The sequence below is a fragment of the Barbus barbus genome (assembly GCF_936440315.1).
Source record: "Barbus barbus genome assembly, chromosome: 4".
Lineage (NCBI taxonomy): Eukaryota > Metazoa > Chordata > Actinopteri > Cypriniformes > Cyprinidae > Barbus > Barbus barbus.
In genome coordinates this window covers 8,727,200-8,750,530 of record NC_136732.1, presented here as the reverse complement: position 1 = coordinate 8,750,530, position 23,331 = coordinate 8,727,200, and the positions used below count along the sequence as shown (strand labels likewise).

General features: G+C 33.9%; 1 protein-coding gene across 1 annotated transcript; it reads right to left on the bottom strand.

The window, feature by feature from the left end:
- Window positions 1–11,096: 11,096 nt before the first annotated feature.
- On the bottom strand, window positions 11,097–22,093 carry LOC306860663 (uncharacterized protein). The gene is made up of 16 exons (XM_079402472.1): window positions 21,982–22,093; window positions 17,786–17,817; window positions 17,423–17,542; window positions 17,074–17,106; window positions 16,798–16,887; window positions 16,581–16,652; window positions 15,811–15,899; window positions 15,405–15,507; window positions 14,791–14,896; window positions 14,286–14,334; window positions 14,014–14,077; window positions 13,464–13,523; window positions 13,306–13,365; window positions 12,447–12,721; window positions 12,001–12,182; window positions 11,097–11,370 (listed from the first exon to the last, which is right to left on the bottom strand). The coding sequence occupies exons 10-16, from the start codon at window positions 14,319–14,321 to the stop codon at window positions 11,238–11,240; spliced, it is 810 nt and encodes a 269-aa protein (XP_079258598.1). The 5' UTR covers window positions 14,322–14,334; window positions 14,791–14,896; window positions 15,405–15,507; window positions 15,811–15,899; window positions 16,581–16,652; window positions 16,798–16,887; window positions 17,074–17,106; window positions 17,423–17,542; window positions 17,786–17,817; window positions 21,982–22,093; the 3' UTR covers window positions 11,097–11,237.
- Window positions 22,094–23,331: the final 1,238 nt, after the last annotated feature.

Below are 23,331 nucleotides of genomic sequence, written 5' to 3'. Positions count from 1 at the left end.
CCGTACATTACATCTTGTAAGGTTAGAGTGAAACTATCAGCAACCACACGCCTCTCTACCATCCAGTCCTGCAATGCTTTCCAAAAAGACTGAGACAAACTACATGTAAAAAATATATGTTCTGTATCTTCAAATACATTTTTGCATAGATAACAGGGCTCGTTTTCAAAATTAAATTTTGAGTGCAGAAATTTATTCGAAGGATATATATCATTTAATATTTTAAACTGTATTTCTTTTACCTTGGGAAGAATAGGAAATTTTAGATAGGATGTTCTGATATATTTAACAATGTTTTTGTCAAATGTGTGATCTAACTTATTTCTTAATATTTGATAAGGGTAGTGTGACTGGATGATACATTGTCTTATATATTTGTTAGTACAGAGTTTATTCTCTATTTCAATATCACCAATATATTACAAAGGAAGGACAGCAGTAATTTTGGAGTAGTAAAGGGAGAACATCTCATTAACATTTTTATACCTGAAAGTATTGCATTAATAACAGTGAAGAATTGCTTTGGATGACAGGCAAATCCGTGTTTTAAAGTGAATGAATTGTAGTCTAACATATTACCACTCTCATCCATTAGATCCAAAACTGACCAAATATTTTTATTTACCCAGTCCTCATAAAATAAAGATTTGTTTCTATGTAGAATATATTTGTTATTCCATATAGGAGTATTATGAGGTGTAAAATTGTGTGTATGCGCCAATTTCCAACATAGTAAGACTTGTTGGTGGAATGCTGATAGTTTCACTGGAAGTTTGGGTAAATCAAAGTCACATTTGAGAAGAAAGCGGATACCACCCAATTTACGAAACAAAGCTGAAGGTACAGCATACCAGAAGCTCTCAGTATTACTTAAAAACATTTGAAGCCACTTAAGTTTTAACAAAATATTCATACTCTCAAATTCAATTACATTCAGACCACCTTCTTCATACATTTTAATAATATCAGATTTTCTAATATAATGAGTTTTGTGCCTCCATATAAAGTCATACATTTTTTGATTGCTTCTTTTAATAATAACTGAAGAGGGAGCTAAAGCAAAAGCTGGATAAATCAGTCTGGATAAGTATTCAACTTTAGTTAGAAGAATCCTCCCAAAAATTGACACGTCTCTTTGCAACCAGCAATTCAAGATACCACCGGCTTTATGTATTTTATTCTCAAAATTTTCTTTCATACTAATCTTAAAATCTCTGGAAATAGAAATGCCTAGATATTTTACTGTCTCTTTAACTGGAATATTATACAAGCATAACTCTTGAATGGGGTGTAGGGCCAAAAGTTCACATTTGTTTACATTTAGTTGAAGGCCTGAAGCTTTGCAGAAGGAATTGACTAAAGAGATAGCCAGAGGAATTTGGTCTTTGTTTTGTAAAAATAATGTAGTGTCATCTGCTAACTGACTGATTGCTAACGTTTTCCCAAATACATTTAATTTATTTACAGATAAGTCTTGACTAACCAGAGTGGACAACATATCTACAGCTAAAATAAATAAAAGAGGGGACAGCGGGCATCCTTGCCTTATTCCACGGCCAATCTTAAATCTTTGTGTGGTACCAAACGGGAGAGAAACTGAGCTGTTCATGTCTCTGTAAATCATTTTTATAACACTGATAAATTGTTCACCAAAACCGAAAAGTTCTAAGGATTTAAAAAGAAAAGAATGCTCTATCATATCAAAGGCCTTTTTGAAATCCAAAAATAAAATGAATCCATCATCCTCTATCAAGTGACTGTACTCCACCAAATCCATCACCAACCTTATATTATTATGGATAGATCTTCCTTTAAGAAAGCCTGATTGTGATTCGTTAATTAAATTATTAATGCCCACTTTTAATCTATTAACATATATATGTGTGAAAATTTTATAATCATTATTGAGCAATGTGATCGGACGAAGATTATCCATATATCTCATATCTTTATCTGGTTTAGGGATTAATGTAATCAGACCCTGATTCATAGTGGGGCCTAAGGATCCATCTTCAATGGATTCAACAAAAGCATTAAATAATAATAATCTAATATCATTCCAAAAGAATTTGTAAAAATTAGCTGTGAGGCCATCAGGGCCCGGAGATTTGTTTAAATTAAGGTTTTGAATCGCTGAATCAAGTTCTTCAATATGCAAATCAGAATCACAGCAATCTCTCCAATCATTGTCAATGTGGGGAATAAAATCTATTATATTATCAAAGAAATTATTACACTCCAATGGGGAGAAGTTGGAAGAATACAGGTCACTGTAAAATTGATAGATATTCTTACTTATCAGAGTAGGATCCGTACATTCAGCATCATTTATCATTAGTGAAAGCACTGAGTTACTTAATTGTCGTCTTTTTTCTAATCTACAAAAGTAAGAAGTACTTTTTTCACCCTCTTCTATCCACTTAGCCCTAGAACGAATATATGCACCTTTGGCTTTCTTAATATAAAGATTGTCCAGTTCTAATTGCAGAGAGACCATTTTGTTTTTTTCAGTATCATTCAATTCATTTTCACTACAACATTTGTTAATTTCATAAATAATATTATGTTCCTGCTGTCTCCTTACTTTGGCCAGTATTTTACTGTAATTAATTGAAAATTGACGAATTTTAAATTTGAGGAACTCCCATCTGGCTTTGTTAGAATTAAAGTTTCTACTGTTCTTAATTTCCTGAATTAACTCTTTAACTTTATTACAGAATCTCTCATTATTAAGTAGATCAGAATTAAATTTCCAATAACCCTTAATCCTTGAAGTGTTTTGATTTGGTTTGAGAAATAATGAGATAGCACAGTGGTCTGTCAAGGGTGCTGCTGAAATAGTACAGTCTTTAACAAATAATATTAAGTTATCTGAAATAAGCCAGTAATCGATTCTTGATTTGCTGGTGGCATTAGGTCTTAACCAAGAGAACTGCCTGAGATTAGGATTGAGATATCTCCAGACATCTATCAATTTAAGACTAGTGCAAAAATGGGAGACCAAAGGATTCGGTTGAGAAGTAGTGCTTTTGGGAGGATATCTATCATATGTTTCATCCGGTGCAATATTAAAATCTCCACCTACAACAATATTATCTGTAGGGTATATCCTCTTTAAATCAGAGATTAGAGAAGAGACCTCTTTAAGTAAATTTTGATTCAGTTTAGAATTATTGTGGCCATATACATTAACCAAAATGAAAAAAAATATGTTCAATATCTAAAACAACCGCTAACCAGTGTCCACTTAGATCAGATCTAGAAGTGATTACTTTCCCTGGACAGTTGTTAAATAAAATTGCAGTACCTGCTGAGTGAGAAGAACCATGGCTAAGTAACATCTTATCTCCCCATTGACTAGACCAAAAAGCAGTATCCGTTAAAACAGAGTGCGTTTCTTGTAGAAAAATGCAGCGAGAACCATTACTTTTGCAGAATAAGAACATTGCTTTTCTTTTAACCTTGTTTTGAATGCCCCTTACATTCAATGACATTAAAGAAAATGGCAATTTAACTGGGAACATAAAAAAAGAAAAGTGCAAAATGTAAGGAAAAATGCAAACACTTGTATGAGAAAGAAAAAAAATAAAAATTCACCAGGTTGTCTATAACACGAACCTAGAACATACCTTACAACCTAGTGCGTCTCCCAAACAGACATTTCTCATACAATTCTACCCGTAATCAGTTCAAGTGAATAATCATGTTGAGTCAATGCGTTTCCCTTCAATGTAACCAAACGGTCCACCGTAGTACGCTTTCTTTCCTGCCTTGCGCGCTTGATCAATCAAAGGCCAGAGCTCAGCGCGGGCCAGCCGGTCCTCTCTCGTCAGATCCTCCGTGAATCGAACTCCTCGTTCCCGGCAGACTGATGAATTCTTTGTTGATTTCCAAAATTCATCCCTGTATTTCCGCATTGTGAACTGCACAATCATCTGCCTTGGTTTCCCTGGCTCCTTCTTGCCGATTCGGTGTACTGTGTCAACAATGTCATCTAATTTCTGAAACAGGTGCGGTGCGATTTCAGCAAATAGACCGATCACTTCACTGCGGGGATCCTCTTCAGGCTTCTCTTTCATACCATTGATCCGGAGATTCCATCTTCGTTTATACCGCTCGAGTTCAGATGTTCTACTTGCCAGCTCTTTGTGCGATGTAGTTAATCCCAAGAGTGATTTGCTCGTCTCTAGGCACTTTTCTTTGCATTCTTTAATTTCAGCGGCGTTGAACTCGACAGCCTTGGAAATCTCTGCGACCATGATACTGTTCCTTCTCATCTGATTAGCCATTTCTTCTAGTTTTTCATCTTGCGAGTCAAAACGAGCTGTAAGTGAAGTTATAGCTTGCAGAAGAGTTGCATTAGTAATCTCTTCGTCGTGAGGCCTTAATTTTTTCAAGGCGTTAGTTTTAGTAGGGGTGAAATGAGACGAATCACGGCGTTTATCTGTTTGAGCGGACTGTGCCTCCATTTCTGAATCATCTGAGACCGAAGCTGGAGTCGAGCCACGGGCCGGAGGAATGACAATCTTCGGAAAGTTAGTTTGCTGTGAAGATTTTCGCATTTTGAAGATATAAAAAACACCTACAGTGTTTAAAGGTTATTTTAGGTAGATGTAACTGAGACTTGTGTATGTTTCAAAACTAAATTGGGAGACTAGCTAGGCAGCTCGGTAAAGACACGTGTGTTCAGCCCGCCATTTTTTCGCCGTCCACACCTTGGGACAACAACTGCCTCAGCCAATCAAAGTTTATGACATCATCACTGTGTGCCCCCCTGCAGAGTCCGCCAAAAAACAGTAACGCCCCTCTCGCAAATTCAAAAAAAGAAAAGAAAAAAAGCGCACCTGTGAAGAGCGCAAGTAAAAAGGTAAGACAATGGCTTTTTAAGTTCTCCTATCAATTTACAACAATATTAATGATAGTAACCACCACCGATGTTTTAACATTACTTTGCATTGGCAAGTTATTCCTATCAGCCTAGGCGGATGTACTGTTAACTTTCTGGCTCCAGTTAAACAATCTAAAAAGTATTATTTTTAAATTGATTGATTGATTAATTTTATATGTGCCTATCAAAGGGCTGCGATTAAATAGTGGCCTTTTGCGAGCTTCCGGTTTATTATCGCTCGCACTGTTGCCACCGCAAATTTTCGTAATATTTCTGTCGTTAGCATATACTGTGCCACTGTCAATTTCTTAGTTATAAAGTTATTATAAAATGTTAACCCACATACAATATACAGTCATCTCAAGTCATCACTGATTTATTCTGTTACATATGAATATGATGACCTCAAGTCATCACTGATTTATTCTGTTACATATGAATATGATGACCTCAAGTCATCACTGATTTATTCAGTTACATATGAATATGATGACCTCAAGTCATCACTGATTTATTCTGTTACATATGAATATGATGACCTCAAGTCATCACTGATTTATTCTGTTACATATGAATATGATGACCTCAAGTCATCACTGATTTATTCTGTTACATATGAATATGATGACCTCAAGTCATCACTGATTTATTCTGTTACATATGAATATGATGACCTCAAGTCATCACTGATTTATTCTGCTACATATGAATATGATGACCTCAAGTCATCACTAATTTATTCTGTTACATATGAATATGATGACCTCAAGTCATCACTGATTTATTGTTACATATGAATATGATGACCTCAAGTCATCACTGATTTATTGTTACATATAAATATGATGACCTCAAGTCATCAGTGATTTATTCTGTTACATATTAATATGATGACCTCAAGTCATCACTGATTTATTGTTACATATTAATATGATGACCTCAAGTCATCACTGATTTATTGTTACATATAAATATGATGACCTCAAGTCATCAGTGATTTATTCTGCTACATATGAATATGTTGACCTCAAGTCATCACTGATTTATTCATACATATGAATATGTTGACCTCAAGTCATCACTGATTTATTGTTACATATGAATATGATGACCTCAAGTCATCACTGATTTATTCATACATATGAATATGATGACCTCAAGTCATCACTGATTTATTGTTACATATGAATATGATGACCTCAAGTCATCACTGATTTATTCTGTTACATATGAATATGATGACCTCAAGTCATCACTGATTTATTCTGTTACATATGAATATGATGACCTCAAGTCATCACTGATTTATTCTGTTACATATGAATATGATGACCTCAAGTCATCACTGATTTATTCTGTTACATATGAATATGTTGACCTCAAGTCATCACTGATTTATTGTTACATATGAATATGATGACCTCAAGTCATCACTGATTTATTCTGTTACATATGAATATGATGACCTCAAGTCATCACTAATTTATTCTGTTACATATGAATATGTTGACCTCAAGTCATCACTGATTTATTCTGTTACATATGAATATGTTGACCTCAAGTCATCACTGATTTATTATGTTACATATGAATATGATGACCTCAAGTCATCAGTGATTTATTCTGTTACATATTAATATGATGACCTCAAGTCATCACTGATTTATTCTGTTACATATGAATATGTTGACCTCAAGTCATCATTGATTTATTCTGTTACATATGAATATGATGACCTCAAGTCATCACTGATTCATTCTGTTACATATGAATATGATGACCTCAAGTCATCAGTGATTTATTCTGTTACATATTAATATGATGACCTCAAGTCATCACTGATTTATTCTGTTACATATGAATATGATGACCTCAAGTCATCAGTGATTTATTCTGTTACATATTAATATGATGACCTCAAGTCATCACTGATTTATTCTGTTACATATGAATATGTTGACCTCAAGTCATCACTGATTTATTCTGTTACATATGAATATGATGACCTCAAGTCATCACTGATTCATTCTGTTACATATGAATATGATGACCTCAAGTCATCAGTGATTTATTCTGTTACATATTAATATGATGACCTCAAGTCATCACTGATTTATTCTGTTACATATGAATATGATGACCTCAAGTCATCACTGATTCATTCTGTTACATATGAATATGATGACCTCAAGTCATCAGTGATTTATTCTGTTACATATGAATATGATGACCTCAAGTCATCAATGATTTATTCTGTTACATATGAATATGATGACCTCAAGTCATCACTGATTTATTATGTTACATATGAATATGATGACCTCAAGTCATCAGTGATTTATTCTGTTACATATGAATATGTTGACCTCAAGTCATCACTGATTCATTCTGTTACATATGAATATGTTGACCTCAAGTCATCACTGATTTATTGTTACATATGAATATGATGACCTCAAGTCATCACTGATTTATTCTGTTACATATGAATATGATGACCTCAAGTCATCACTGATTTATTCTGTTACATATGAATATGATGACCTCAAGTCATCAGTGATTCATTCTGTTACATATGAATATGATGACCTCAAGTCATCAGTGATTTATTGTTACATATGAATATGATGACCTCAAGTCATCACTGATTTATTGTTACATATGAATATGTTGACCTCAAGTCATCAGTGATTTATTCAGTTACATATGAATATGATGACCTCAAGTCATCAGTGATTTATTCTGTTACATATGAATATGATGACCTCAAGTCATCACTGATTTATTCAGTTACATATGAATATGATGACCTCAAGTCATCACTGATTTATTGTTACATATGAATATGATGACCTCAAGTCATCACTGATTTATTCTGTTAACATATGAATATGTTGACCTCAAGTCATCACTGATTTATTCTGTTACATATGAATATGTTGACCTCAAGTCATCACTGATTTATTGTTACATATGAATATGATGACCTCAAGTCATCACTGATTTATTCAGTTACATATGAATATGATGACCTCAAGTCATCACTGATTTATTGTTACATATGAATATGATGACCTCAAGTCATCACTGATTTATTATGTTACATATGAATATGTTGACCTCAAGTCATCAGTGATTTATTCTGTTACATATGAATATGATGACCTCAAGTCATCACTGATTTATTCAGTTACATATGAATATGATGACCTCAAGTCATCACTGATTTATTGTTACATATGAATATGATGACCTCAAGTCATCACTGATTTATTCTGTTACATATGAATATGATGACCTCAAGTCATCACTGATTTATTCTGTTACATATGAATATGTTGACCTCAAGTCATCACTGATTTATTGTTACATATGAATATGATGACCTCAAGTCATCACTGATTTATTCTGTTACATATGAATATGTTGACCTCAAGTCATCACTGATTTATTCTGTTACATATGAATATGATGACCTCAAGTCATCACTGATTTATTCTGTTACATATGAATATGTTGACCTCAAGTCATCACTGATTTATTGTTACATATGAATATGTTGACCTCAAGTCATCAGTGATTTATTCTGTTACATATGAATATGATGACCTCAAGTCATCACTAATTATTCTTACTTACAAATATAATATATTTCTTTGATGCAAAGCTGAATTTTCATCAGCCACTTCTCCAGTCTTCAGTGTCACTGGGATATGCTGCTTTATTATCAATGTATATATATATATATATATATCAGAATCAGAATCAGAAAGAGCTTTATTGCCAAGTGTGTTTGCACACACAAGGAATTTGTCTTGGTGTTATGAGCTTCCAGTACAGAAAGTACAAACATAGTGCAGACAACATATAATTAAGGTGATAAAGAACACTAATGAGAGAATATACAATAATTAAGGATAACAATAGTAATAAAAATAAAAATATACAGAAAAGAGACATGACCATAGACAGAACTGTGAATGTGCATGTGTCCTATGTACAGATGAAGGTTTGATGGGTTATTTACAGATGCACAGTACCGGGGTGTGTTATGTGTTGTTCAGGTGGGATACGGCCTGGGGGAAAAAACTGTTCTTGTGTCTGGCTGTTCTGGTGCTCAGTGATCTGTAGCGCCGGCCAGAGGGCAACAGTACAAAGAGAGAGTGAGCTGGGTGTGAGGGGTCCAGAGTGACTTTCTTAGCCCTTTTCCTCACTCTGGAGGTGTAAAGTTCTTGGAGGCTGGGCAGAGGGGCACCGATAATTGTCTCAGCAGTCCTAACTGTCCGTTGTAGTCTTCTGATATCTGTTTTGGTAGCTGAACCAAACCAAACAGTTATAGAAGAACATAGGACAGACTCGATGATTGCAGAGTAGAACTGTTTCAGCAGCTCCTGAGGCAGGTTGAACTTCCTTAGCTGGCGGAGGAAATACAGCCTCTGCTGGGCCTTTTTCGCAATAGAGTCAATGTGATTGTCCCACTTCAGGTCCTGGGAGATGGTGGTGCCCAGGAATCTGAATGACTCTACTGAAGTCACAGTGCTGTTCATGATGGTGAGTGGGGGGAGAGCAGGGGGGTTTCTCCTGAAGTCCACTATCATCTCCACAGTTTTGAGTGTGTTCAGCTCCAGGTTGTTAAGACTGCACCAGACAGCCAGCTCCTTAACCTCCTGTCTGTAAGCAGACTCGTCACCGTCCTTGATGAGGCCTATGACTGTAGTGTCGTCCGCAAACTTCAGGAGCTTGACAGAGGGGTCCTTTGATGTGCAGTCATTCGTGTAGAGGGAGAAGAATGCAACCCTGAGGGGTGCCAGTGCTGATGGTGAGAGTCCTGGATGTGAGTTTGCCCAGCCTCACTAGCTGCTGCCTGTCTGTCAGGAAGCTGGTGATCCACTGACAGATGGAGGAGGGCACAGAGAGCACAGAGATATATAACATATATATATTAACAACTACTCGGGCAGTATGCAGATGTAAAATAGGCTAACAGTGTGCAGGGAGGATGAGTTGCACAGATTAACTAGACACACATTTTACACATTATATTTGTAAGCATTTATATTTACATTAATAATCTGTTAATTATTAGGTAATGTTTACTAAGTTCATTAGTACACATTAACAAGCACATGTCATATTTCTAACTATGTAAATATATATAAACTAATGATCTGTTAAGCATTACAGAATGTTTGATAATGATTAATAAAAGTTATTTAAATTGTTACCCTGTTCGGGGTAAAAGTTTACATACACTTCACAGTATCAGCAAAATGTTATTATTTTAAATAAGTAAGGATCATAAAAAAATTAATTTTAGTTCTGTCCTGAATAAGATATTTCAGATGACAGATCTTTACATGTAGTCCACAAGACAAAATAATCATTGAATTTATAATAATGACCCCTTGAAAAAGTGTACATACTGCACACTGGTGGTGGTTGAGGAGAGACCCCCCCACATGATTGTAAAGCGCTTTGGGTGTACAGCAATACACAATAAAGCGCTATATAAAATGCATCATTCATTCACATAGCCTTGCATTTTTGGGGTGTTTATAAACATGGATTATTTCAGGTTGGTCACTGTTTTAGTTACTGCAAATAGTATTGTTATATTTTTTTATTCTATCATGTTTAATATAGGCCTAAATGGTTTCAGACAGTATTAAAAATAGCCCGTTTTTACAAATATGAGCGCTGGCGTGGATTTAAGCGTACACACACTCTAAGATCAAATCTGTGCGAATGCACGCTTATAAATGAGGCCCATGATTACTGCTTGCGAAGGGACTTTTCAATGAGGTGACTGACCCAAAATCAAAAAGTGCTATGAACAATTCAGTAGAGCCAATACAAAATGAAATTGAGGATGAAAGTGCAGATGAAGATAGGCGTTGTGGAACTATCAGGAAACTGGAAAGCGTATTGAAGATTCTACAGACATGGGAGAAGATTCCTGAGGATATTGCCCAAAAAGTGAGTGAACTAGAAGTGAAGACAAAGGAAGAAAGTATGAATATTCAAGGATTTGAGAGACCTTTTGATGCGGACAAGTCACGTAAAATACATCCACTGTTTGCAAGCAGAAAAAGAAAGACAAACAGAGAAACAACCTCGGAAACAAGGACAGATGTCACATCAAGTTTTCCTGTTAAGAAGTCAAGAAGAAAACGCAAAGCAAACAGTGGGCCAAAAAAATAATTCAAATAAGGTCTGAAAGAAACTTTTTATTCAAGTGACATTATCAAACTTTGCATTTGTTATCTAGTACATCTCTGAGTCCTTCTGTAATTCAATAATATTTACTATAAAACAACTGACTACAAAAATAAAACTTTGTATTTTGAGTTTATTTCATACAGTCCTCTAAAAAGGAAAAGAAAACATCAGCTGCTGTAGGCCCAAAGCGGTGAGTGGCCAAATCCAGCTCTGATTCAGGGCCAAAGTTTTGCACATTAATCTTCATTTGTTCAATGCTCCTCCTGCACACAAAAAAAAGTAAAATGTTAATGTTACTTGAGTAACATATAGAGCTGCTTTCATCCGGTGTCTGTTATAAATCACAAAAGACTACATTTTTGCTCTCTAGTTGATTAATTGACTTCTTTATACAGGGACTAGATAGCAGGCTGAAAAGGTTTGTACTATGGTAAAATTAGAATAAAATGCACATTATTCCGATTAAGTTTAACAAAGATCTAAAACATCTCCAAAAAGTGCAAATTTTTCACTGTGTGCCTTTTGTAAATTCTGTAAGTTTTTAATGCAAAAAGACAGTTTGTGCTGGGCATCTGACCCTTAAAAGCAAGGAACTTTTGCCAGTGGTCTTGCATAAAAACAACATTCAAGATGCTTAGTCCTTAAAATATATTTAAATGTTCAGCAAAACAGACATGAGTTTACAACTCATTATTTTTCAAAAAGATAAGGTTGTCAGGCTGAACAAGATTTTAATGCTTATTTTTAGTTTAAAAAAATACTGATATAGACATCATAATTCACTCCTTTATGGTTGTTTTTCTCATAGAAAATATATAAAGGTGCAGCCACCAATATATTATAAGACATAATACCAAATAGAGAGAGAAGAGAGTTTACAAAGACACACTTACTTGTCCTCTTCAGGTATCCCAGAAAGTAGTTTGTCTTTTGGCACATGTTTGGCCAGTGCCATTCCAAACCCTTTGGCAAGATCTTCCGCCTCTCCCTCTGTTAAAGTGCTGAATATTGTCACCTTTGTTTTTGCCTTTCTAGGCTGCAACAGCACATTGGGTGGAACGTCTTTTTTGCCAACCTATGTATAAACAAATAGTGTCACAGATGCAAAGCATGTGAGCAGGGATTTCTAAATATCAATCATGTATTCTGTGAATAGCCATGAGGGGCAGTGTGGCAAACTGTATGATTTGCTGTCACTAATAATCCAAGATGATGCGCCTTGCATTTTAAAAACAGTGAAGATATTTATGCTTATTAATTGGCAGCCCTTGAACTATTTTAATTTGCCACTATATCTTATAACTACTTGCTTTTATATGTACATGTATGCAATACAAACCCTTATCAACATTCGGAACATGTTTGTGGACATGTTTTCTCCTTTGACCCTCCTCTTCAACTCATTTTCATCTACCTGGTAGGTCTTTCCTTGTGCTGTTAGCCTTCCTAAAACTTTGTACACTTTCCTTTCTTTTTCCTGCACTCCCTCGTCTTCCCTATGTCTTTCTCCATTGTGCTCATGCTTCTCTTCCTCCTTGTCTTCCTCCATCTCTTCCTCACTGCAACAGGCCATAGGTTTTCCTATGGCCTCCAACATGGATATAACTGTCTCTTCTGTTCAAAAATATGTCAGAACCCATGTCAATATCACAGGTTTACAAAGTGGGACAGTATGTGATTACTAGCTAAACAACTTGTTTCTAAGCAAACAATACTTGTTTCTAACATATAAACAAACTAAACTCAGACACTCCTTTTCTGACATTATCTAGATTACACATTTCTGCAAGCTAAACTAGATAAATGTTGATATTAAATGGAATGTACAATTAAGTACAGACAGTTTAAAGGGCTAATATATTTGGTGAAAATAATTTTGTTTAACGTTTGTTTGTTTTTATTGTTGTTAGAAACAGCATAGCTAGGCAACATTTACTGTATTTAAGCTATAGTATACAAGATGCAGGTATGTTAGAGAAAAGAACAACAAACAGACCATATACAGTATGAGAACTAGAGCCTTTTTGGCCTGCTTTTTCTTGGCTTTAGAGTGCATTGTATTTACACTGACTCCTCATTTATTAATTGAACACTTGGGGGGAAAATGGCTGTCCCAGGTGAAGTGAGTGTAATAGTGTAAATGAGGTTTAGCCAAAGTTCTGTTAGATCAGAACGCATGCAAGAATTTGAAAAGTTACCCTGTTGTAGTGCAGAGCCTTCAGCAGATCCAGGGGGCTCGACTAACAGGTCTGGGTCAGCTGCGTTAAACACAAGACATAAATGTGAGAGATAATCTAAATGAAACGTCATCACGACTGGTGCAAGAGTTCCAACCAGTCAATAACAAAACAGTAACCTGAGCGTGGTGCAGTGTCTGATTCAGGCAAAGAGATTTGGGCCAATGGGTTGCTGTCATCTGTATAGAAAGTCATACACAAAATTTTGTGACATCATCTACATCAAATGTGCTTATGACTAGTGCATAAAAACAACACCACAGTCATAAAGAAAACAAAACCAGTGCAAAGCCTGTTTTACGCATTTACTGTTACTGGAATGAGTGAGTGAGAGAGAGCCTATATGTATCTATACATGCACAATATGCATCTCTATACACACTCACCAGCCAAGAGGACTGGTAGAAAATAATAATAATAATAATAATAAATTGCCTTTTTGCGTCACATTTACATTTGTAGAGATAAAAGAGCCATACAGTCCACTTTTGTTATGACATGACTTCTTAGATTTACTCACTAAACAGAAAATCTAACCACATTTGTCACTTGTTAGGTGTTTATTTTGAACCATGTATACACTCATTGTATGTGTAATGATAACAGGACAAAGGAGATTGCTTAATGTATGTGCATGTGTGAGGAGACAATTCAAATACACAATATTACCTTGACATATGTAGCATATGGCTGCACACTCTACATGCAGCACTGCCCCACAGGTGCATGCCTTCTGTTAAAACAAAATACAGAGAAATCACATATATGCAAGTCAGGCCTATTATATATATATATATATATATAAATAAATACACATACATACACACACACACACACAGTATATATATTTCTAATATGTGTTTTCTCTTGGACATGCCTGTTGGTGTATGATCTGTATATGCAGTTTTTGTGTGTATTCATATGCACATAACCGCACTTACTTTCTTCCTGAAACATTTTTGGCACAAATTCCACATTTTTTTGTTCGATCTGTAAATATACACATAAAAAAAGTATTTATTTTTCTTTTCTTTTTTTGCTTATTCAAGGGAAACTTTTGAATTTTGGACCAATTTCTGGTTTCGTGGATTGATAAATGGAAAAAAACTGTTTTTCTCTGAACAATTCAGGCTGCACTACAGCCACAGTTCTGGCTTCCTGACCACAAAACAAATATAATGTGATCACTTTTCAGCCTGTACAAAAATCTTTGAAAACTACTTTACAATGCACACATGCACTGTGGTTTATAGATTTGTATTAATTTATTTTCAACAGTGGCCCGTTACTTTAAATTTTTGATTAACAATGGAGAATCTGATTATCCAGTCAGTATCCTTCAACAACAGTTTTGAAGAGCAAGAAATATGGCAAGGGTCCAAATTTCTGAACTTTTAAATATACAATAATACCCATTTAAAACATTTCCATCAATAAGGCACATACCTAAAGACTGAAACAAAAGTGAGGCCAGGCGCATTCTCTCTTGTTGTATTACAGGGCACTGGAAGGAGGTAATGAAGCCACCAGCCTTCATAAATTCAGTGGCAAACTTAAAGGAAGACATACGTTTTAAAGATAGAGAGAAAGATATTTGTCACTAAATACAGAATCTGACAAGTATTGGCACTTTAATATAACCATGTACAAGGAAAGATTATAAATAAGTTAAAATTAAATTGGTTAAAACTAGTGATGTCAAACGAGTAATCACATCCAAAATAAAAGTTTTTGTTCACTGTATGTATATATGTATGTGTACTGTGTATATTTACTATTTATATATTAATACACACTCATACAGTATATATTTTGAAAATATTTACATGTATATATTTATATTCTTATATTTTCTATTATATATATATATAAGTATATTTAATATATAAACAACATATTTTTCTGATATATACATGCATATATACATAATACATATACACAGTACACACACAAATATTATGCAAACAAAAACTTTTATTCTGGATGCGATTAATCGCAATTAATCGTTTGACAGCACTAGTAAAACACATGCATGCAATGATCTACTCTTGGTAACTTACTGCAAGTGTGTGGATACCACATGACACTGAATCGGTTTGCAAACTGTGTTTTGTGGTTTTCAGGTCCCACTCTCCTTTCAGTCCCCTTGAAGCTGCAAATGCACTGTAATCAACAAAATCACAATTGCCACTAGCATCCAACTCAAACAATTCATTTTAAAATAAACATTTTGTCATTATCTACTCATATCCATGTCAGTTAAACCTCTATTACAGTTTTTGTGTCCTAATAACAACGATACAGCTCAATCTACAGTGAGGAGTACTTGTGCTAGAAAATGACTTAATGAGGCAATTTAGTGCTACTATCATGTACTGCCAATTTACATAAATTGATACTTAAAGTAGACCTTTAGCCCATTAGACGACTGATATCACTATTGTAAACAAAACGATGAATACTTACCACCAGTGTTGAGCAATTGCCTGGCATTGCCACTCCGTCTCTCCAAGTGAGTTAAAATAGGTGATGCACCTTCTGTCAACATTGCAATGCTAAAACAGAAATATTTGAAGTTTTCATAACCATAAGACAATTATTGCAATACCATTCACTCTGCCTTCTGGCCAAACATGCAGTCCTGACATGCTCCAAGTTCCATGCTCCAACACATCATACCAGCAGCAAATTGCAACAGTTTACATGATCCTGACACGTTAGAGCAGAGGTCTCCAAAGTCAGTCCTGGAGGGCCGCTGTCCAGCAAAATTTAGCTCCAACCCCAATTAAACACACTTGCACCTGCTAATTAAGATCTCACTAGGCATAGAAGAAACTTTTAAGCAGGTGTGTTGGAGCTGGTTGGATATATACTGGTTGGACAGTGGCCCTCCCGGACTGAGTTTGAAGACCCCTGCCTTAGAGTTTGAAGTCAAGGGGGGCTAAACTGCCCGAGTACTTTTTATTACTTGGAACATTTAAGAAAAAAAAAGGATTCATGTGTGATACAGCTTATAATAATTTCAAACATTTTATTCATATTTTGAGCATGTAATATTTTTTTTTATTTTACCTTGAAAGTTTAGAAATGTGTTGGGCATAAATATACCTGAATTATGTTGCATATTACATATCTATTCAAATGAGAGATCCTTAAGGGGGCTATATGTACATTTTTAGGCCAGAATAAAATAGAATCCACATACGAAAATGTTTTATCCTTAAAGTTTGACTCACAAAAAAGCTCCAGTGATTGCCACTCTCGAGATACACGCCAAACACCTCTGTTGCCCTTTCAAAAATGTTATTCTGTAGATTCAGAGAAACAAAAGAGATAACCTAGTGCATATGACAATCATCTCTAGAATCAGAATGATTTAATTAGGCTCACTGAAGCCTAGAAGCTATTCATTAATGTAATACCTAAAAATAATTAAAAAGATCAGTGACATACCTTGAGAAAATAGTGGCTCTTTGCCCTTTTAGATCCATCCAGTATTTTTGTGAGTGCCTGACAATTGATATGCACAACACCTGGGTGATCCTGGTTTAAGGTAGAAGAACAAAATATTGTTTTCCATTTCAAAAGAGTTGAAGAAATAAGCATGTTTCAAATCAAGCCTAACTGTGCTAAAAAATAAAATTATTTTGTGTATCATTAATATTTATTATTATTATCCTCATCATTGTTTATGTGTACCCAAGATATTGTTGATAAAATTACACTTACCTTGCTAAGGATATCACATATGGAATTCATGACCTGAATATTTCATGGACAAATGTGAGATTTAAAAAATAATAATAATAATAAAATTCAATGCTCTATTTTTTTAGTCACACAAATGTTGTGAATCATTTATCACCTTTCCTTTTTTTAACTATGTAGAAACCTGGCAAGCACATTCATATTGTAAAAAAAATATTTGTGAAAACATGCAGAACTTACAAGTTTAAAGGCTAAATTCTACAAGTAGGCCATGATGGCTTGTTTTGGTGGTAGGATAGGTAGACAGGAAATAAGTGATAGAAAATAAGTGTAAGAATTTACATGGCTCAATATAAGGATAATAATTTACCTCGTCAGAAACCTGGTTGTCCCTCATTAAGGTGTTTAAACTGTTCACTTGAATGTCATGGCCCCACACTTCCTAATGTGAATGTTGGGCTCTTGTTTTGGAGACACTTTAATGCCTGATCTACGTAGATGAATAATAATTCATAAATTACACATTTTGCAACCACATTGGTTTTCATTAACAATAAAAATGGATAATGCAGATCTGAAAACATTGCAAAGGCATGTTTATAACAACATGGTGTGAAATAAGTTGCTTCTCCTGTATCTTATGGAGAAGCAACGCCTTCCCCCAACCATCAGCAAGGTATACACTGTGGAAATTAAACACTGTTAAATTACATTAAATGAAGTGAAATCATACCTTCCATTGTGTGCTCTTGGTCACTTGGCACCCTATAAGTACAGAAGTAACAGAGTTTGTTTACTGATAGATCTACTCTGAGATCATTATATAATCATGAGGAAAAGCATTTTTTGAGCACACTATTATATTTTATCGACCTGGAATTCTGGATTCCAAGTTGTTGCAGTGAACTGCGCAAGAGTTGGAAAATATTTAAGTGTTCCAGATTACTGACATTCATATTATGAAATTGGAACAAAATCATAAAAAAAACATTAAGCTCTAACATTATAAATATGACAGCTGTAAACTATTGTAATTATAAGCACATAATATATATGACTGAATGCATTTTGGAAGCAGCAATTTTCCTAATCCGTTGATCACATTACCCTTTAGTTTTAAAATCAACACATTTAAAAGAACAGAGCCCTTATTAATATATTTCAAAACACAACAACATTCAAAAATCTGATTCTGATTAAGGTACAGCATGACTTTGTTATCATGATACTGTGTTTGATATATGATATGACTTGAGGTCAACATATTCATATGTAACAGAATAAATCAGTGATGACTTGAGGTCATCATATTCATATGTAACAGAATAAATCAGTGATGACTTGAGGTCATCATATTCATATGTAACAGAATAAATCAGTGATGACTTGAGGTCATCATATACATATGTAACAATAAATCACTGATGACTTGAGGTCAACATATTCATATGTAACAGAATAAATCAGTGATGACTTGAGGTCATCATATTCATATGTAACAGAATAAATCAGTGATGACTTGAGGTCAACATATTCATATGTAACAGAATAAATCAGTGATGACTTGAGGTCATCATATTCATATGTAACAATAAATCAGTGATGACTTGAGGTCAACATATTCATATGTAACAGAATAAATCAGTGATGACTTGAGGTCAACATATTCATATGTAACAGAATAAATCAGTGATGACTTGAGGTCATCATATTCATATGTAACAATAAATCAGTGATGACTTGAGGTCAACATATTCATATGTAACAGAATAAATCAGTGATGACTTGAGGTCAACATATTCATATGTAACAGAATAAATCAGTGATGACTTGAGGTCATCATATTCATATGTAACAGAATAAATCACTGATGACTTGAGGTCAACATATTCATATGTAACAGAATAAATCAGTGATGACTTGAGGTCATCATATTCATATGTAACAGAATAAATCACTGATGACTTGAGGTCAACATATTCATATGTAACAATAAATCAGTGATGACTTGAGGTCATCATATTCATATGTAACAATAAATCAGTGATGACTTGAGGTCATCATATTCATATGTAACAGAATAAATCAGTGATGACTTGAGGTCATCATATTCATATGTAACAGAATAAATCACTGATGACTTGAGGTCATCATATTCATATGTAACAGAATAAATCAGTGATGACTTGAGGTCATCATATTCATATGTAACAGAATGAATCACTGATGACTTGAGGTCAACATATTCATATGTAACAGAATAAATCACTGATGACTTGAGGTCAACATATTCATATGTAACAGAATAAATCAGTGATGACTTGAGGTCAACATATTCATATGTAACAGAATAAATCAGTGATGACTTGAGGTCAACATATTCATATGTAACAGAATAAATCAGTGATGACTTGAGGTCATCATATTCATATGTAACAGAATAAATCAGTGATGACTTGAGGTCATCATATTCATATGTAACAGAATAAATCACTGATGACTTGAGGTCATCATATTCATATGTAACAATAAATCAGTGATGACTTGAGGTCATCATATTCATATGTAACTGAATAAATCAGTGATGACTTGAGGTCAACATATTCATATGTAACAGAATAAATCAGTGATGACTTGAGGTCATCATATTCATATGTAACAGAATAAATCAGTGATGACTTGAGGTCATCATATTCATATGTAACAGAATAAATCAGTGATGACTTGAGGTCATCATATTCATATGTAACAGAATAAATCAGTGATGACTTGAGGTCATCATATTCATATGTAACTGAATAAATCAGTGATGACTTGAGGTCATCATATTCATATGTAACAGAATAAATCACTGATGACTTGAGGTCATCATATTCATATGTAACAGAATAAATCAGTGATGACTTGAGGTCATCATATTCATATGTAACAATAAATCAGTGATGACTTGAGGTCAACATATTCATATGTAACAATAAATCAGTGATGACTTGAGGTCATCATATTCATATGTAACAGAATAAATCAGTGATGACTTGAGGTCATCATATTCATATGTAACAGAATAAATCAGTGATGACTTGAGGTCATCATATTTATATGTAACAGAATAAATCAGTGATGACTTGAGGTCAACATATTCATATGTAACAATAAATCAGTGATGACTTGAGGTCATCATATTCATATGTAACAATAAATCAGTGATGACTTGAGGTCAACATATTCATATGTAACAATAAATCAGTGATGACTTGAGGTCAACATATTCATATGTAACAATAAATCAGTGATGACTTGAGGTCAACATATTCATATGTAACAGAATAAATCAGTGATGACTTGAGGTCATCATATTCATATGTAACAGAATAAATCAGTGATGACTTGAGGTCATCATATTCATATGTAACAGAATAAATCAGTGATGACTTGAGTTCATCATATTAATATGTAACTGAATAAATCAGTGATGACTTGAGGTCATCATATTCATATGTAACAGAATAAATCAGTGATGACTTGAGGTCATCATATTCATATGTAACAATAAATCAGTGATGACTTGAGGTCATCATATTCATATGTAACAGAATAAATCAGTGATGACTTGAGGTCAACATATTCATATGTAACAATAAATCAGTGATGACTTGAGGTCAACATATTCATATGTAACAATAAATCAGTGATGACTTGAGGTCAACATATTCATATGTAACAGAATAAATCAGTGATGACTTGAGGTCATCATATTCATATGTAACAGAATAAATCAGTGATGACTTGAGGTCATCATATTCATATGTAACAGAATAAATCAGTGATGACTTGAGGTCATCATATTAATATGTAACTGAATAAATCAGTGATGACTTGAGGTCAACATATTCATATGTAACAATAAATCAGTGATGACTTGAGGTCAACATATTCATATGTAACAGAATAAATCAGTGATGACTTGAGGTCATCATATTCATATGTAACAGAATAAATCAGTGATGACTTGAGGTCAACATATTCATATGTAACAATAAATCAGTGATGACTTGAGGTCATCATATTCATATGTAACAGAATAAATCAGTGATGACTTGAGGTCAACATATTCATATGTAACAGAATAAATCGCTGATGACTTGAGGTCAACATATTCATATGTAACAGAATAAATCAGTGATGACTTGAGGTCATCATATTCATATGTAACAGAATAAATCAGTGATGACTTGAGGTCAACATATTCATATGTAACAATAAAATCAGTGATGACTTGAGGTCATCATATTCATATGTAACAGAATAAATCAGTGATGACTTGAAGTCATCATATTCATATGTAACAGAATAAATCAGTGATGACTTGAGGTCATCATATTCATATGTAACAGAATAAATCAGTGATGACTTGAGGTCAACATATTCATATGTAACAATAAATCAGTGATGACTTGAGGTCATCATATTCATATGTAACAGAATAAATCAGTGATGACTTGAGGTCATCATATTCATATGTAACAGAATAAATCAGTGATGACTTGAGATGACTGTATATTGTATGTGGGTTAACATTTTATAATAACTTTATAACTAAGAAATTGACAGTGGCACAGTATATGCTAACGACAGAAATATTACGAAAATTTGCGGTGGCAACAGTGCGAGCGATAATAAACCAGAAGCTCGCAAAAGGCCACTATTTAATCGCAGCCCTTTGATAGGCACATATAAAATTAATCAATCAATCAATTTAAAAATAATACTTTTTAGATTGTTTAACTGGAGCCAGAAAGTTAACAGTACATCCGCCTAGGCTGATAGGAATAACTTGCCAATGCAAAGTAATGTTAAAACATCGGTGGTGGTTACTATCATTAATATTGTTGTAAATTGATAGGAGAACTTAAAAAGCCATTGTCTTACCTTTTTACTTGCGCTCTTCACAGGTGCGCTTTTTTTCTTTTCTTTTTTTGAATTTGCGAGAGGGGCGTTACTGTTTTTTGGCGGACTCTGCAGGGGGGCACACAGTGATGATGTCATAAACTTTGATTGGCTGAGGCAGTTGTTGTCCCAAGGTGATCATAAAAAATATTGGTCTCAGGACAACTAGGACTTGGCAAAATCAGGATGTGCCTGTCGCACGCTTAGTTGGGGACGCTTCATTTCCAGCGATATCGCCGACCTTATTGCAAAGACACTATTTAAACTTATTGACACATTATTTTCCTTTTTTGATATTGTGCAGTTCTTTGACACAATTTGCATTGTAAAAAGCTCTATATAAATAAAGGTGACTTGACTTGACTTATATTATTATATATATGAATGTATATGTTTGTATATGTACATATATGTATGCATATGTTTGTATATGTATATGTATATGTTTGTATATGTATATATACATTTATAATAAAAATTAGATTATAACAAAAATAATATGAAAGGTTTATGGAATTTTTTAAATGGTATTATCAGAAATGGAGTTAAAAATAATAATACAGGTTACCCAGAGTATTATATTTACACTGATAATATAATAAACGACAAGGCAGATGTAGTTAATGGATTCAATAAATTCTTTGTAAATGTGGGACCAGATTTGGTAAAAACATTAAATGATCCAGAAACAATAGAAGGGGTGGATAATTTTCTGTATCGAAATTCAAGCTCTATTTTTCTTAGCGCAGTAGATCGTGAGGAGATCATAGATATTGTAAGACAGTGTAAAACTAAATTCTCTCTGGATTGTAATAATATTGATATGATTATAGTAAAAAATATTATCGAAGAGGTTGTGGAGCATTGACTTACATCTTTAATTTGTCTTTTCAGTTGGGTAAATTTCCAACTAAAATGAAAATTGCAAAAGTAATACCATTATACAAAGATGGGGATAGGCACTATTTTACAAATTATAGGCCTGTTTCTATACTCCCCCAGTCTCCAAAGTCCTTGAAAAACTTTTTACAAAAAGACTTGATATTTTCATTGAAACACACAACCTTCTAGTTGATAATCAATATAGATTTCGGACAAATAGATCAACATCTTTAGCATTAATGGAATTAATTGAGGAAATTACAAATAGTATAGAGAAAAAGAAACATGTAGTAGGAATTTTTATTGATTTAAAGAAAGCATTTGATACTATAAATCATAATATTTTATTACAAAAATTAGAGAAGTATGGTATTAGAGGGGTTGGGTTAGGGTGAGCAGTTATTTAAGATGAATAATTTGATGTTTATATGTATATATGTGCATGTATGT